This window comes from Limulus polyphemus, unplaced genomic scaffold (genome assembly GCF_000517525.1).
Source record: "Limulus polyphemus unplaced genomic scaffold, Limulus_polyphemus-2.1.2 Scaffold6484, whole genome shotgun sequence".
In the NCBI taxonomy this organism is placed as follows: domain Eukaryota; kingdom Metazoa; phylum Arthropoda; class Merostomata; order Xiphosura; family Limulidae; genus Limulus; species Limulus polyphemus.
The window spans coordinates 30568-48006 of NW_013672094.1; the positions used below are offsets into that span (position 1 = coordinate 30568).

Consider the following 17439-nt stretch of genomic DNA (forward strand, 5'->3'; position numbering starts at 1 on the left):
ATGTAAGATGGAAAAGCATCAACGATAAGAATGGATACTTTCATTTAATAAATGTTTTGTTTTATTTTATACGTTTTTCGGGCTTTTTCATCTAGAAAAAAAGCAACATTAATTTCCTGACAACCTAATAATAATATATAAATTTCAGAAATATATTTCTATTTCATTTTAACATTACCCATGTTTACTCAAAGAAGACTATAATAGAATAAAAAAAAACCATCTAACTTCATAACTTCAGTGTGTATATTGCATTGTGTTAAAGCAGCCACAACTTCACTATTTTATTTATTACACATAGGTAATTACTAAATGTGAATATCCATATAATTATGTCTACAATGTGTAACTATAAAACATTTTTAAGATAAGCATAAAATTAATAATTTTATAATCATGCTTAATTTGTATGTAAAAAGTACAGTAAGCATAACACCAATCTCACAACAGCTGATCATAACCAAAGCAAGAGGAATAGGCCTAACTGGGAATCGAACCCAGGACTCCCACTCAAGAAAAGGTGGGTGTGTTACCATTACACCACTAGGCTTTTACAGAAATGATCACTGATTGGTGAATAAAAACAATTTGTTGCTTCAAAAACACTTTAGACAGTACCTGACATAAAATCATTATCATTATTATTATTATAAGCAAAAAAAAAAAAAATATACACTAAATTTAGCATTTCTAGTAATAATTGTTACAAATCCACATGCAATAATAAAATTAAGGATTAGTGTTCATTTCTTTCCTTTCACTGTTCACAAGCCTATTTTATATTAAATAAATTAAGTTACTGCTCAAGACTACACGTGTTGTATCCGTGCCCACATAAACAATTTCTCACATAATGGTATAACTAACAAAGCATTAAAATCTTTGCACAGAAGAAAAGGTGAGGAAACACTAATCCTTTGCTGCAAATGATTAACTATACTTTAAATATATATTCTGTGCATGACTTCTACATGTACATGTAATGCTTTCCCCGAGATCTCGGTGGTTGTAATCTGACCGCTGTACTCTGGTACTAACAAAAAGGCCTCACTAGCTTCAGTTTTCAGAAGAAAAAAATGGAACTTGAAAAGTAATTTATACAATACTCCTATTGTAAATCTACATTCTGCAAATTAAGAGCACAATGGTAACAATTAGCAGTGGTATTTGATATTTCATTACACCTTGTATTTTTAAAAGTTATTACAAAAAATATTACCCTTTAATTCAACAAAAAGTTTTAAATTTAGAATATGAATGTTATTAAAGTACGGAAGCTTGATTGATGCTTAGTTAACTGTAAGTGAAGGTAGACAAGCAATACATTTTTTGTACTGATCTCCAACTTTATAAAATAATGTTTATAATTAAAGTATTAATATACTGTTGATCATTATTTGCTGTAAATAGAGCTATAGTAGGTAAGATGAGTTAAGCTGACATACAATAAAGTGACTAAGGAAAAAAATCTTACCTTCAGGGTCATTCGTAATTTTGGTTCTGGTTTTAGGAAGATCCAGTCTTGGGTCCTGTACAGTTAGTCCAAAGACCATGTTTCTTGGTAATTCTCCTGATGACTGAGCTCCTTTCATTTCCTCCCAAATTTGCTTTTGTTTCTCTAAACAGAGTTTAGCACTTTCATACGAGTAATACTTTTGCCACCATTTGATACTTTGAACTTCATCAGTTTCCATAGCAATATCTTGGTGATTATCAACTTCGACATTTTTATCAGACTTTACATCAGAAACTTTAAGTACATCTGTAATCACTGCCTGTGCCAATGGCCCTGTAAGACGGAAACGAACTAGTGTATCTTTTAGTATCACCATCGTAACATCTTTGTTGTTATAAATTTGAATTCTTTCAAAGTATCTTTGCCTAAAGTCACAATTTTTATCCTTGGTTTTCTTTTCATCTATTTCTTTGGTTCTAGATATTTTAGATTTTATTTTACTTTTATTCTGTGTTTCTATTTGGTTGGATAAATTGTTTTCTTTAGTCATCAGAACAGGCTTTTTGAGAGATCCATACGAGCTACCTTGAATTTGTTCCAGAACTTTTTTTCCCCCATTCTTCTTTAAATCTTGAGGTTTAGCTTGTTCAAATGTTCCTTTATCTTCTTCTACCAGCAAAGAATGATCAAATTCATGTCTAGTTGCACTGAGCTCATCCTTCAAACTAGAATTTTTAATAGGAAGAAGGCTTTTCTTCTCCAATACAAATACAGCTGCAAGTTCTGTTACAAGCTCATCATAACAAGAAGGATGAACCCAAATCCATAACTGTCTCATATGGTCACCAGGTGGCTTCATTTGTGCCTCTTCATTCTCTGCCTTCCATAAAAATTTCACTGGTCCTATAGCCCTATAAGGGTAGCTATTGGGATGGTACAGCATCACAGATCCTTCTCGAGTTCCCTTTAGGTAAAACTTGGCAGCGAAGGTTAAACCTAATTGTATGTCAATAATTACAAATCAAAACCCATTTCAAAATACATTAACTATTCAAAAACAGTGCTTGCATTAGAAGAAAAATTGTATACTTAGCAAGCTTGGACTTAAGATTACTTTAGATACGCAATGTAACTAAAACCCAACTAATTATATTTCAAATATAAAATTTTTATCCTTAAAAATCTAGAAATATTAGTTGTGATACGCGTAAAAAGTTAAAGTAAAAGAAGTTTCCACATTATTTTTGGTGCCATCTGGCAATATATGACTTACCATAGTAGAAACTACTTATCAGCAATCATTCAGACAGTGGAGAGTTGATAAAAGTGAAAAGTTCAATGACCACACTATCATGTTTGCATGGTACTTGTAAGACAATATTTAGAAATCTGAGCATTAATCAGGCAATTAATGTAAAATGAAAAGCATTTTCTGGAATACCCCATTTCTTCTTTCTAATTATCAAGAAACTTCTGTGTATTATTCTCAAACGTTATTGTACTGTTTTGTCACAACATCAAACTCGTACTTCTATGTTGTCAGAGGAGTGTCCACTAGGATGGTGGTGGGGAGAGCCCCCCCCCTATTGGAGAGCTTTACCCGCATTTTAGATAGCCTTTTAAGGTTTTTAAATACTCTACATTGTGACTTTCACTAACATGAAAGTGATAAACCTTTTTTCTCACCCCCCAAATAACTGCCAAATAAAAAAATTCTAGAAACAGCAGTGGCGTGTTGTAAAGGTGAGCCAATTACAGAAATGACATCTCCCTCATAATGTCATTGAAGTTCACATGATCAACTCATTTATCAACTTCTTCATTTGCCATTTACTTCTGATGAAAAAAGATCTTTCTTATAAAAGGTTATCAGAATACTTTAATTTCAAGAATGACAATGATATTCATTGTTAATTTTAATTTATAATAATAAAACAAATCACAGAGACCACAATTTACAATGTACCTGTTTCCAAACTGGTAAACTTTGAAAGGCCCTGCAACAGCTTTTCTTCTATACCCACTAGTTCAATACATCCATAATAAGAGAGGTCCTGTAGAGAATGATGATAAACATAACAGTTACTAATTAAAATATTATTCATACTAACTAATTTTTTCTCATGTTAATTACCATATTACAGAACTTGTGCATAAACAGTTTATCAATTCTAAAGCTACTGGAACATACGTAAGAGAAATTAAAAACTAAACAATAAAATGTCTATAGAAAGTCACTGGATATAGAGAAAATAAACTATTTCAACTCTGACAAGAATTATGAGTCTATCCAGCAATGCAGACATGCGTAAAAGACTAAACAATAAAATGTCTATAGAAAGTCATTGGATATAGAGAAAATAAACTATTTCAACTCTGACAAGAATTATGAGTCTATCCAGCAATGCAGACATGCGTAAAAGACTAAACAATAAAATGTCTATAGAAAGTCATTGGATATAGAGAAAATAAACTATTTCAACTCTGACAAGAATTATGAGTCTATCTAGCAATGCAGACATGCGTAAAAGACTAAACAATAAAATGTCTATAGAAAGTCACTGGATATAGAGAAAATAAACTATTTCAACTCTGACAAGAATTATGAGTCTATCTAGCAATGCAGACATGCGTAAAAGACTGCACTGTTGCAGAAAGTGGTAATCATGCTCCTAATAAATAATTGTGTACATGTTTTTTTTCACACTATTTAGCCTGAAACAATTTTTAAATCCTTTATAGGATTAATTTAATTTGTATGGTTCAGGTTAACCATCAGGTAAAATGATTTAAGTAATATAATGTTAAACCTGGAGATTAATTTGATACTTTTAGTAAAACTGTTTTATAAGCAAGTAAATAGTAATCAATCCAACTTTTAGGAATAACATGCAGATTTGAAGGTTGGTTTTTACTAACCTAAATAAAAGAAAAATGAATACATGGACTTTAAGTTCTGACAAATGTAAATATTTAAAAAGACTATATATGTAGACTTCTTAAGTTTTCATTTCAATATCAGATGGTGACATGATGAGTTATGTCGTACCATGTGATGAAAAACTCAATGAAAACTATAGCTTTACCTGAAGCAAAACGTGATGAACAGATGCTCTGTAGGCAGCCCTTACACTTTTATCATTGGGATGCAGTGGAAGCTTATATCCCCATATCTCTGTCATCTTAAACCGTTTGGCAAACCAAATGTGCGTTTCAAGCCAAATATGCTGCCGCTGTCGACGAGTATATTCAGCTAAAAGATTACTTGGCCTACGACGATAACGTCGACTGGGACGTTTAGAAGATTTGGTTTTATTGATCTAAAAAAAATCAGTAAATATAGATTAAAAATAACATTTTCTAAATAAACTAAAATATATTCACAAGTAAAAATAAAATATCTTAATACAGTGAAACTAGTATTTTTCATAAATAACAGCTTATCATAAAAATACCTTTACCTTTTGGGCAATATTGGGGAAGTGGAAAAAAATATTAATTCTTCCCATAAATTATTATGTAAGGGTTCTACTACTGGGTAAGTAGAATATTATATAATAATCTACCATTTTACCCCTACCACTCAATTCTTAATAATATTATTAAGAAAGATTACCAGTAAAGACCTAAAAAAGATCATGCAAAAAAGTCTAGATATAATAACAGAAATAAACTGTCTTGAGAATGAATAAATGCACTCTACTCTATGCAATTTTGAGAGCTAAAATAGGATGCAACAATTATAGTGAATAAACTCACCATTGATACTGATTATTAAAAGAAAATCAAATTAGAAATAAAACAAAAGCCTTGAAACTCAAAATAGAAAATAATAAAAAGACTGACTGCATGAAATGTGTTAAACCCTTTTACCACATGGTGTCAGAATCTATAGTACATACTTCTCTCTATTTGAGACTGTATGTTGTGTATATTACATTAGTGACATGACTGTCATGTCACTATCACATACCTTCAGCAGAATACAATGTTTTCACAGAAGTTTTGGAAAATATTTACTGCTTTACTTCTGCAGCTGTACATCACTGTTTAACTATGATAAACTTAAGAAACCATGATTTCACTTATGAGAGTTTTTCTTTCCTATCATCCCAAAAGAATCAAAGCAGTGAATGACACACATTTATTCCAAATAAGTGTTGATTACTGGATGCTTGTAAAGTGTGAAGAGGAATAAGTTACATAAGTGAAATCAGTAGGTCCAAAAATGCTGCACGAGTGATTTTTTGAGTACTTATAAAAGAACGAGTACCATATCACAAAACAATGAATTCAACCAAGAAATCATAAAAATACCTCCTTTAGTGACTTTGAAACTATGTAGCAGAAGGTGGTACATTATAACAAAATTATCAATAATAAAGTTCCACGAGGAAATAAACATTGCTGCCACACTGAAGGGGTTAATGTCAAAAAAATCTTTTGGAGCTGTTTTATTTAAATGTTATGACATGCACGTGCAAAATTAACAACAAAAACACTTTCTGGCATCACTTACAGCTCTCAAAAATAGGATCAAAGGCAACAGACAGCAACCAAAGATATATAATAATAACCAAATTATAATACATTGCATGAATAGTCACATCATAAAACCTTTTCTTAAGATAATCAAGTCACTAATAATACACTAACATTTAAAAGAATATTTCATATATTAATTACTTGTTTTGATATAATTTCTTCTACAATTTTGTCAATAATTATAATTTTTATGGGCATTAGAAATGGTTCCATTTATCTAGAATTTTTTTTATCATAAACAAAACAAAAGGAAAAATAAACATTTGTAAAAATTCTAAATTGCAATTTTTACAAACTTGTTAGTTTGTGCTAAATCACGCTGAGGATGAAATTGTAGTTCTTACACAGTACGTTCACTAGCACTAAATTTTGAAATCCTTATATAAAACACTAAGAAAAATCAACACGAGCTTTTAATTCATTTAATTATTTTAAGCAGCTTGCTGACTGAATAATTCACAAGAATAAATTAGTAGCTTTGTTTGTTTGTTTTAGAACAATGCCACATGAGGCTAACTGTTGTGTCTTCCTACTGTGGAGAACTGAACATCGGATTTTAGCAAAGTCTGTAAATTACCACTGTTCCAACAAGGGAGAAATTAGTAGCATCAATGAAACATATCCTTGAACAGATAATGGGCAATTTAATCTATTAGTGCCATGTAAACTAATCAATTACTCTAAAGTATGATTAATTCATTTGATTAATATTAGTGTTTCTGGTTATTACTGTTTTCTATATTTCCAATAATTAATGAATCAAAATTATGACTATATACTACATCAATTGTCATGCAAGTAATTAAGTAATTGAAATTAGGGTTTCCAATTATTGCTACTTTTGATTATTCCAACTATCCAAGTAATTAAAATATTGTCACCAAACTTACTTGCTCTATCTTTGTTATGGCAAAGCTATTGTTTGCCACTGTTGTTAATTTTGAACTACTGGCTAGAGGGAAGATAACTAGCAAGCAAAACACCTGCTATCAATATTTAGTTTTTTTCTGAAATGCTGACTAAAGGAAAGGCAACCGATTGGTAGCACTTTTTATTTATTTATTTTTTTATGCTTCTAGGTAACAGGTTTTAAGAAACGCTGTACTAACTGATCAATTGAAACTGAATAATGGGGTGATAGATTGTTCAATAAGTAAATATCATCCAGTTCTAATATTGAAACACCTATATAAATATAGGATGACTGTGATTAAAAGACATCTCAAAATACCACACATGAAATTATAAAACCCTCATATAAAACTCTCATGAATTAATGATTTTCAGAAAATGTAATCAAAATGGCTGCCACTATTAAAGCTGATTAGTTTATATCATGTATCTAATTATAATATTATATGACAAAAAATGTGCACATTATCTTTCAAAACAAAAATATACTTTTATTTATAAATGGGGTTGATATTTAGTTTGAGCTTCTAAATAATTCAAGGTCCATCAAGTTCCATAAAATGATTGTCAAAACATGCCCAGTTTAAATCAAGTATTGTAATAATAATAATAAATCATACTTAATATATTAACATAGATTAGATAAAAAAGGATCTATTAAACATTTTAGTGACACATGAACAATGAATTTTGCATGAGGATACTTAAGGGTGAGCTACACTAGCCATTCGTAATTTAGAAATGATAAACTAGAGGGAAAGAAACTAGTAAATGCCACCCACTGCCAACTCTAGGGCTAGTCTTTTACCAAAGAAAAGTGTGATTGACCATCACACTATAATGCCACCACATCATGAAGGGAAAGAATGTATGTTGTCAGGATTCCAACCCACAATCTGCAGGTTGCAAGTTGAGAGCCCTAACCACCAAACCCTTAAGTACAGTAGTCATTCTAGAAGTATTAATGGCTAAGACATCTATATTTAAAGTAAAATAAACTAATTTAAAGCATTGTATAAATATCTAAGCCAATTGATAAATATAAATGTATATTATTTTTTACCATAACTTTAAAATCTTGAAAAACAAGTGTTTAATGTGCAAATTTTCACTTAAAACTTCAGTTGCACTTGAACAATACAATTTTCTTTAATTAGACATTAATTTTTTTTATACTTAAAATATAACTGAGGATTTTCTATTTTTAACTACCAATATTTCTACCTCTTTTGCTGCTCTATCTCGTAATCTTCGAGGTAGTCTCTTAACATTATGACTTGCAGCTCTACGGCGCATGTGTCGAGGAAGTTGTTGCATGGGAAGTTTTGGCGACTTCTTCTCCACTTCAGCAAGAAGACTTGCTATTTCCTTGGCTCTACTCTGGGCATACTTCATAACATTTAATTCTGAAATAACATACATATCAAAAATCACAAAAAATGTCTTTCTTCTTACTCATATATTTAGAGGAAATGCTCACTTCCAGAAACATGTTTCTGTACTGAGAAAATAGAGAAAAATAAAAAATGTATTAATGTTTGAATATTTCATACAAAAATATACATCAATGGATAGTAGCTTCTCTAGTTTTTGGAAATCGAGGAATTTTTTAAACATTTCCCTATAAAATGAAGAACTTAAAATTTACATAACTATAATATTAAAATTTGATTTACTAACTATGTTTTCACGTATATATATATATATATATATATATATTTTGAATGTAACTCTGTAAAAGGTTGTGACATGTGCGTTTTGATTTACCCATAGCAAGAGGGTTAACACTAGTTAAAAGAAACAAATACACACAACCAAACCTTACCGTAAGGCAATGATATTCCTGATATTGGATTCGACTCTGAACACTCAGATTCTAGAAGAAACTCTGATCGAGGTGATCTCACAAAAGGAACCTGTGAACTTGATCTAGCTGTTTGCTACAATCGAGAAAGGAGATAAACTATAAGCAATAAGTACAGTAACTGAACAAATGTCTATCCTAATTAGCTATATGTAGATTTGACTTTCTTTTCTATGTGCAATATCTGTTTGTTTGTACTTACCTTTCTACTCAGTATTAATTACATTTAGTATCATTAATATAATTATTTCAACAAAATAAAGAGGTGTTACATACCAAATCTATCACAATGTAATCTGACAGAGTCTGTGCCACTTTGAACATCGTGAATGTTTATGGGATAAACAAGTTTACCAGCTTTACGAGATTTAACAGTCTCTGAAAAGTCACAATAGATAGGTTCACTGATAGTAAATTAGTCAGTGAGCAGGATCTCCAATTTTCCTCCCTGTCACAAAGTGATGTTAACACACTTTAGTATTTTTTTGTCACAAACTTTTTTTTTTTTTTTTTACAGGTAACTGAAAGACCTGTAGCATGAATCCAAGCACATTTCTTCGGGAAACTGGTCCTATTACAACAAGCCACAGAACGATAATCGCAACATCCTGTTATTCATTCATAACAACTGAATCCATTATTATTGGATTATCTTTTGACAAAAGTTAATGTTTGTAAATGTTAACCAATAAAAATGACACCTTTTTAAACATTTTAATCATGTGATTACTATGGTTCAAGAAAAGTCCGCAGTTAAGAAACTATCAATAAGTTATCTTATGATTTCCCCATTAGACAATGTAGGTTATACATGTGCAGTGTTTTTTTTTAAAGAAAGTTAATTTCATGCAAACAGTTTATTTACTATTAATTATGGATAGACAGAGATGTATAATTTTAATGTGATATAACAAGTAACAAAGGTACCATGGGTATCCACAGACATTTTCCTGGGTGAGAGGCAAAGTCAAAATCAAGGACACCCTTCAAAGTTTTGCCATTACAGTCAAGAGAATAGGCAAGCTCCCACAGCCAGATTTGATGGGTTTAATATTTGTAAGATTAGTTTAAGCCATACTGCAAACTTGCAGCTATATATACTCCATAATAATAAATTTTGGTTGACTCTGACCATGCCGTCTTATGGGATGTCTGCAACAGTCTCTTTGATAACTTGCTGACCCTGATCACACTGTGTCAGGGCTCAGGGAGTGTTGGCAAGACCAATGACTCGAGTAAGAATTGCCATGTCGAAGAAGCTGCTGTGGTAATGATATTTTTCAATATTTAGGTACAGGGTAAGTATCTAGAGATTTTAAGTAAAGCTGCTGAACAACCTGGCAACTTTTATTAGAATTGAAAATTAAGCATAACGAGTAGTGTAAAATTGTGAAGTCAATAAAAACTTGTACATTCATATATATATGTTGAATGAATAAACAAGGAATTAAGTTTTTCATTTGGGAGAGGGGACAAGTGCTTCTCTTTTAATTGGCTGTATTAGGGTGCTCTTTCAATGCAAGCTTATTGTATATAGCCATACAAGTATTGTGTACATAAACAATGTGCATTTTGTATTTCCATTTAAAATTTAAAAACATGGTTACTGATGTGTATATATATAGTGTATTTTTAAACTCCATGCAAATGTTTTATTTTATTCATATGGATTAGATGTAAGATAAAAGTTTTCAATCAAATATAAACAAGTAGTTATGGTGATGTCATTAGTAAGTTATGCAATGTAGTACTATCAAATGTACAAACTTTCATTCAGTAGTTTATTTTGAACCATTGAAGGTCGAAATCTACCAATCGTTACAGCTCTAAAATGTAGTCTATTTAAAACAGTTAGCACTGAGATTAATAACAATATTAATACTACCTACGACTGTCATGCGAGAATCAATATAGAAATACTTTTTCCAATGGAAATTGACCTTACAGAAAATTACATTTAACAAATACATAACATTAACCTGTAAGGACAGCTGCATTCCATATGACAATGCTTGAGATTCTTGGCAAGATCCACTAGAAGTACTGATACAAGACTTCTCCAACTGATTGGCATAATCCTGATAATAGCAGATGGCCTGACACTCTGAACCTTTTGGTGGAAAACTAGCTCCTTCTAAAGAACTACTGTTCTTTCTATCTTGGCTTTGAGACGTAGATTCTGACATTTCTAAAAAACAAAATGTTATTTCCGGCTACTTTTTCATTTTCTTTTTAATCAGTTAGAAAACTTGTAGAAAAAACACTTGAATTTAATTTGATTCTCATTTTTGTCATCAATTGTATAAAAATAAATAAATCTTATTCAATACATTTAATACCAGATAACAATAGAAAATGTGTATTACATCATTCAACATATTAACAATTTCTCTTTTGTAAGAAGGATGACTTAATCCACAATAATATTCTATATTTTGAAACATACTGCATCCTAAGGATCTTAATGAACAAGGCAGACAGAATGATATACCAAATTCACTTTTAAATTCTGACATTTTTAGTTTGAAGTTTTTAAGTACAATAAAAATTTTAATAACCACATGTTTATTGAAATGATAGATTTATAGAAAAGTTAACTTATTTAAAATTAATTATTTGTATTTGTTAAATCTCAGTATAATAGTAATAAATGATGAAATACACAGTCTCCAATAAAGGGTATAATAAATATTAAAATATTATTACCTTACACAATCAGCAAAAAAAGGCATGTCATACATTCTCAGTCAACAAAATTGTCCAACAGCAAATTTCAAATGATTTGTGTTTATGAAAAAAAGGTATGCATTTATAGTATGTTCAGTTTTGGGCACCTTATTCAAGCAAAAGTTTTGAGTTGTAGTCAACCTCTTGAATAGTTTAACTTGAGGATAGAAAGAAGCTGCAACATTGTAAGAGTTTAAGAGGAGATTGGGTGAGTATCTTGGAGATTAAAGTTAGATATAACAAAGTTTCTTTATGTAGTTTGGATTAAAGTAGTGGTAGAAAATAGGATAGCCTAGATGGACCAAATAGCCACATTATCCCCAGGGAATGAAATGTTAAAACTTCAGTTGTTACAATTTTCATTTAAGTAAGTAGGCCTAGTAAAATACCAGTGTTAAGACAAGGAAAGGAAGACAACTAGGACTTTAGTTAAATTATTAGAAAACAGCACCATACAAGTCTATAATCCTTATTACAGTTGGGTGACTGACTTAATTAATCAACATAATTATTACCTATGAGTTTCAGTTATATTATTAAGTATCACGTAAAATAAAGGATTAATCAAAATTATGGTTAAATTGATTAAAAGTATAATTTCTGATTATTCCAACTAAGTAATTGAAAAATTACCATTATTATATTAAATTAATTCAAGGTTGTTCAGCTTAATCCAATAGTGGTTCAATTCACAAAAACAATAAATTAATTGAAACTGGTGTTTCCAACTATTACCATTTTCAATTATTCCAACTAGCCAAGTCTTATGTGAAAATAGATTAGTTGAGTGTAACTGATGAATGAACCCAGCTCTTAATCATTAACATTAAAATCTTGTCACTGTACCAATCAAACTGAGAATGACCAATTCAATAACTGTAATAATAAACAAAACTGAAATTATTTATTAAAGTATAACTACAAGTTTTTTTATAACCTTATCAGTGATTCAACTAACTCGCATGTAACAGTGGCATGCGAGACAGATTCTATGGTTGTTAAATTACCAACAGTGAGATTTATGTTTACATGTAATATGATGCCAAAAGCATGAATGTGTAGTATAGCTGTGCTTCTGTAGGGTAATATAGGAGCATACTTTTCTATGGATATTTTTCAGTGAAGTCAAATTTTCTTGTACATTTTAAATAATTAGTGATAGACTAAAAATTTAATATGCTTGCATTAATAACAAAGATGCACATTGTGATACAAAATGGCATTAGTGTTCATAGAGAAATCTTAAAAATGTACAGACAGACAATAAAACTTAATATCTCTTTGCTTTGGGAATCAATCTTGGAGATCATGGTTAGATATAACAAAGTTTCTTTATGTAGTTTGGATTAAGGTAGTGGTAGAAAATAGGATAGCCTGGATGGACCAATTCGCCACATCCATAGGGAATGAAATGTTAAAACATGATTCAGATAAATGGCCCTTCAAGGCTTCTCTTGCACAGCAACCCTTGAGAAACAAAAAAATTAAAACCCAACCATAATTTTTCAGGGAACAATACAGTGAAGTATTGGCCTTCCCTATCTCAAATGAAGCCTGTCCTTTCTTCCAAATTTTGAACTTGGACCCTTTCATCTTTGTCTTCAAAATATAGCACACACACACAAAATCAAAGACATTGTTCCTATCAGTCACATGGATAATCTTGTAAACTTCAATAAGATCATTTCTTACACTCATTTTCTGAAGAGAAAGAAAATACAATATTAATTAAACCTATAAAATAATCAATCCAGTTTCACAATCATTCTGGTATCTCTCCTCTAAACAAACAATTTCCAGCAAGTCAATATCCTTTCTTACACAAGGAGTCCAAATTGTACAAAGTACTCTAAATGAGGCCTAACTAGCAATTTGTACAGAGATAATTTCTTCTTTTGGCTTGTAATCAATATGTTTATAAGTACACAATAAAATTCTATTAGCTTTATTACTATAAACAGAACACTGCTTTGATGGCTTAAATGAATTATCCACCTACATATATTATTTTGTGGACTCCTACCTATACTAAATTATAACCCAAATGCATTATGTTGCACTTTCTATAATTAAAAGTTATTTGCCAAATATTTGTCCAAATTACTAGTTAATCCAAGACATTCTGATATCTCAACATCTTTAATACAATTAGAAATACCTCAAAATTTAATTTATTAGTGTAAAATAAATTTTAGAAACCAAAGAGGCCAAAGCATCAACTTCAGAGGCACTACGTTAGTAACAAGAGCTCAGTTTGACTGGATTCCATTAATAATCTTTTGCTTTTTCCAATCCAACAACATTACAGTCCCAGTTAACTAGTCTTTCCCCTAATGCAACTGTTGTGATTTGTGTGTGCGTGGCACCTTATTAACATCTCTGACCTCTTTACAACACTTTTAATCTCTCAATCATAACTTACCATTATTGGATTAACATCTACATGATTCAGATAAATTACAATGCTTTTCATAAAATGTTGAAAGTCAGGAATATTATACCTACACTGACAAAAAACAAAAGTAAAAAGAACATTTAAAAGCTAAGCCACCTCAGTATTCAACAATAACTTTGCCATCAGTATTCTGTAGAGGCCCAATTCATATTCTAATATTTTGCTTACCTTTTAACATAATTAAATTTTTGGATCTCAGTTTTCACCTTTATCAGCCACCTGTTCCTTATTTACTTTTTTAGATTCCCCATCATCTTTTCTAACTAGTTCTCTAGATCTTCCATTTTATCTACCAATTTAAACTTAAGTTTACAGCACTCACGTCTTTAGCCAGCTATGTTTGAACTTCTCCATTATTCTTTTCCTCTTTTTTAAGAAACATGCCTATTTTGAATTAAAACCTATTTGTTAAGATCTCCTACATCTGTCCCATATCACCTTTTAACTTACTGTCCCAATTCACTAATAGTAAATCTTGTAAAATGGCTTTAAAATTGCTTTTCTGAAAATTAGGAACTAAAATTTCATTTATTTTTATCTCACATAGCAAAGCATCAAACCAAATTATGCAAGTACTACTCTCTTCCAATTCTTTCTCTACTTCAACTCTTGTAATCATCCTCATTAATGATTAACAATAAATCTAAATTTGTGTCCCCACTGGTTGGCTCTGTGATCATTTGGTATGGTTAAAGAACCACCCTGAATGGACTGTTTTCATGTGATGTCCCCAAAACAATAGTTGGCCATATTGGAAATATCAATTCTGTTTGTTTATGGTTCCTGAGCTTACAGGTGTAGCCTTTGGCATTTAAATACTAGTAACAATGATAAACTATTGTCAAGTGATAGGGTGTCAATTGATCAGACAGAGTAACAATTTTATTGCCTTCCTAAGATGATTACTAATCAAGGTGCAAAAAACTCACTGAGGACCAAATGCAACTGTGGTTAGCTAGCTTGCAGAAAAACTTTGATGGGAAAAAAATCTTGAAAACATTTGGGTGTGCTCAGCTCATTTTCTCTCACATGAGAATTTTTTTTTATTATCAGAGGGATTATGCACTGAGGTACAGTGATTATCAGCAAGCAGTATCCATATATTATTTTATATAATAACATGAAATGTTTTATTTTTTTATAAAATTCTCATCTGTCTGATGCAACCATTTTTTCATAAACAAAATTTGAATATTTTAGCCTTGCTTGGCTTGGGAAAAATATTGAAATTAAGCTCTTATTTTCTCCAAACATTGTTAAACCCTCCAACTCAAACATCTTCCTATGATCTTGATCTTAAATTTTATATACATAACACACACACACCTGTAAAGCAAAATATTAAATAAATTCAAGCAAAAAGTAAAGTACACCAGTTAGAAAATGACTGCTACATTGTATCTTCATAGACATACAATTGCCTGGATCTTATGCATTTATTTATTTATTTTTCAGGACAGAGGGCAGTCCTCTGCCAGAAAGACAACACAGATTTGGTCCCTTCTTTCAATATGATATCCACAGTTGCAAAAACTAGAAAGAAAATTCTAACGTCACCAGGTCTTTCACAGTTTAACCGTGTGCAAAGATGACTAAAATAACAAGACAGAAGTAGCCCAGTCATTGTTATTATTACAACAAATACAACAGGAAACATTTGAAGAATAGATGGAAACTGGAACTGAAATCTAGACAGATTTGACTGGGAAACTAATGACATCCATGACAAACGAGATGCAAAAATTAAGGATTGAAAATGTTGAATTGAGTTCTCAAGTGAAAAATACAACTCCAAAGTAAAATGTTACAGACTTTGATGGTAAACATGTAAAAAGTACTTTACTACACTGACTTGCCAAATCTTGTTTACTCTTTACTTACTTACAACCATTAACAGTAAAAAGTCTATGAGTAAGTTTCAAATGTTAATACTTACACTTATGAAGTTAAGATTAAATGTTAGTGCCACCTTCTTGTCATATGAATTCCAGGTTTATGGTACAACATTATCTAAGGCTGTTTTTGATGTATGAATGAAGTCCTTTGTTGTATGGCCTTCAAAAGAAGAACTCTTGTAAACCATGCCTATGCAGTTCAGAAAATATTTTGGGACTAAATGTACTGTGATAATATTGTTTTGAGATGTTCATTGACATATCATCTAATTTGAAGCCTTGGTGACTTAATCCTTGCTGACAGGGGGTTCAATATTCAAGCTAGTGTGGGTTTTATGGTGGCAGAGGTAAAAATGCCTGCCTTTTCACAAAGAAAAAGGCCAGCCGGCACCAAACGACTTAAAAAAGATAACAAAAATTGCACATGTGTGAATTCATATGGAGTAAATAATTGGAAAAGTGCTCTAAAAATATACCTGCAGAAAAAATGAAAACTTAACAATGATTGACAAAGTTGGTGTTTGTTGTGCATGTGTAAATCTGTTGTGGATTTCAACTGAGCAAAAAAAAAATTATATCTAAAACTTTGATATAAAAGTTCCTGCATTTCATGTACAATATGCCATAACAAATACTAAAAGTAAAAAAAGGTTATGATAGTACTTTAATTGTTGCTTTAAATCTTTGGACATAAACTGTTGAGCTCTAAATTACATTGTATGCTTATCAGCTTTAACTTCCCCTTACATCTCACCCTTTCTTGGTTATCATGGATATCTTGATGTTTAAAAGTAAATTTGTGCAATTTCTCTGTAGCTTTCATCAATTTTGCCATGAATTTATCTCGAATGCTAATCCAGATCATTAGGTTAATCATGACACATGTGCAAATACACTATTACTTTGAGAAATCTCTCTGTTGCTATATTGCTTCATATAATACCTATGCTTCTAATAGTAATATTTATATATGCCTATAGCAGTCTAACTTATAACTATCACTTATAAGCAATCATTTACAAAGCATTAGCTATAACGTATTATTACACATAACATATTAAAACTACCATATTACTTATAATTATATTAATTTACCCTCAAGTTTTTCACGATTTTTATCACCAGAAAGACAAGTTCCTCAACAAAACGAGTCTTTATTTATCTCAATTTATACCACAAGTAAGACAAAACCATGCGCCATCTACTAGCCTGAAATAATTTCTGCCTCGTTTTAAGTATAATACGTAATACTCTTTTCTTCAGTTCATACCCTAGATTAGAAAAAAAAACAGTTGTGAAAAATTAACAAACAAAATCAGTTTGTTAATCGAGTTGGAATGTACACGATTTCTTTAATGGTCAATGACATGACTTTTATTTTTGTTAAGTACTTTTGTTTGTTAACTACTCCCAATTCCAATTATCATACTCTTTAAAAATCCTTGTGCAAATTGTGCATCCGAGTTTGAAGAACCAACTTAGTTTACGGAAATGTATAATATTGTTACGTCTCCGTGTGTTAATTAATTTTCCGTAACTTCGTTTCAACGAAACTTTAACGACACAAGTCTTTACTTAATAAAAC

At 30.7% G+C, this 17439-nt stretch overlaps 1 protein-coding gene across 1 annotated transcript in view; it reads right to left on the minus strand.

The window, feature by feature from the left end:
* Positions 1-17033, minus strand: part of LOC106473761 (ribonucleases P/MRP protein subunit POP1-like) — a 25804-nt gene extending 8771 nt beyond the window's left edge. Inside the window, exons 1-7 of the mRNA XM_022402155.1 lie at positions 16950-17033; positions 10757-10965; positions 8739-8853; positions 8138-8319; positions 4543-4776; positions 3423-3510; positions 1475-2452 (exon numbers count right to left, since the gene is read on the minus strand). Of these exons, the coding sequence (XP_022257863.1) occupies positions 1475-2452; positions 3423-3510; positions 4543-4776; positions 8138-8319; positions 8739-8853; positions 10757-10963 (1804 nt within the window). The 5' untranslated portion in view covers positions 10964-10965; positions 16950-17033. The remainder of the gene's footprint in view (positions 1-1474; positions 2453-3422; positions 3511-4542; positions 4777-8137; positions 8320-8738; positions 8854-10756; positions 10966-16949) is intronic.
* Between the last annotated feature and the right edge of the window lie 406 nt (positions 17034-17439).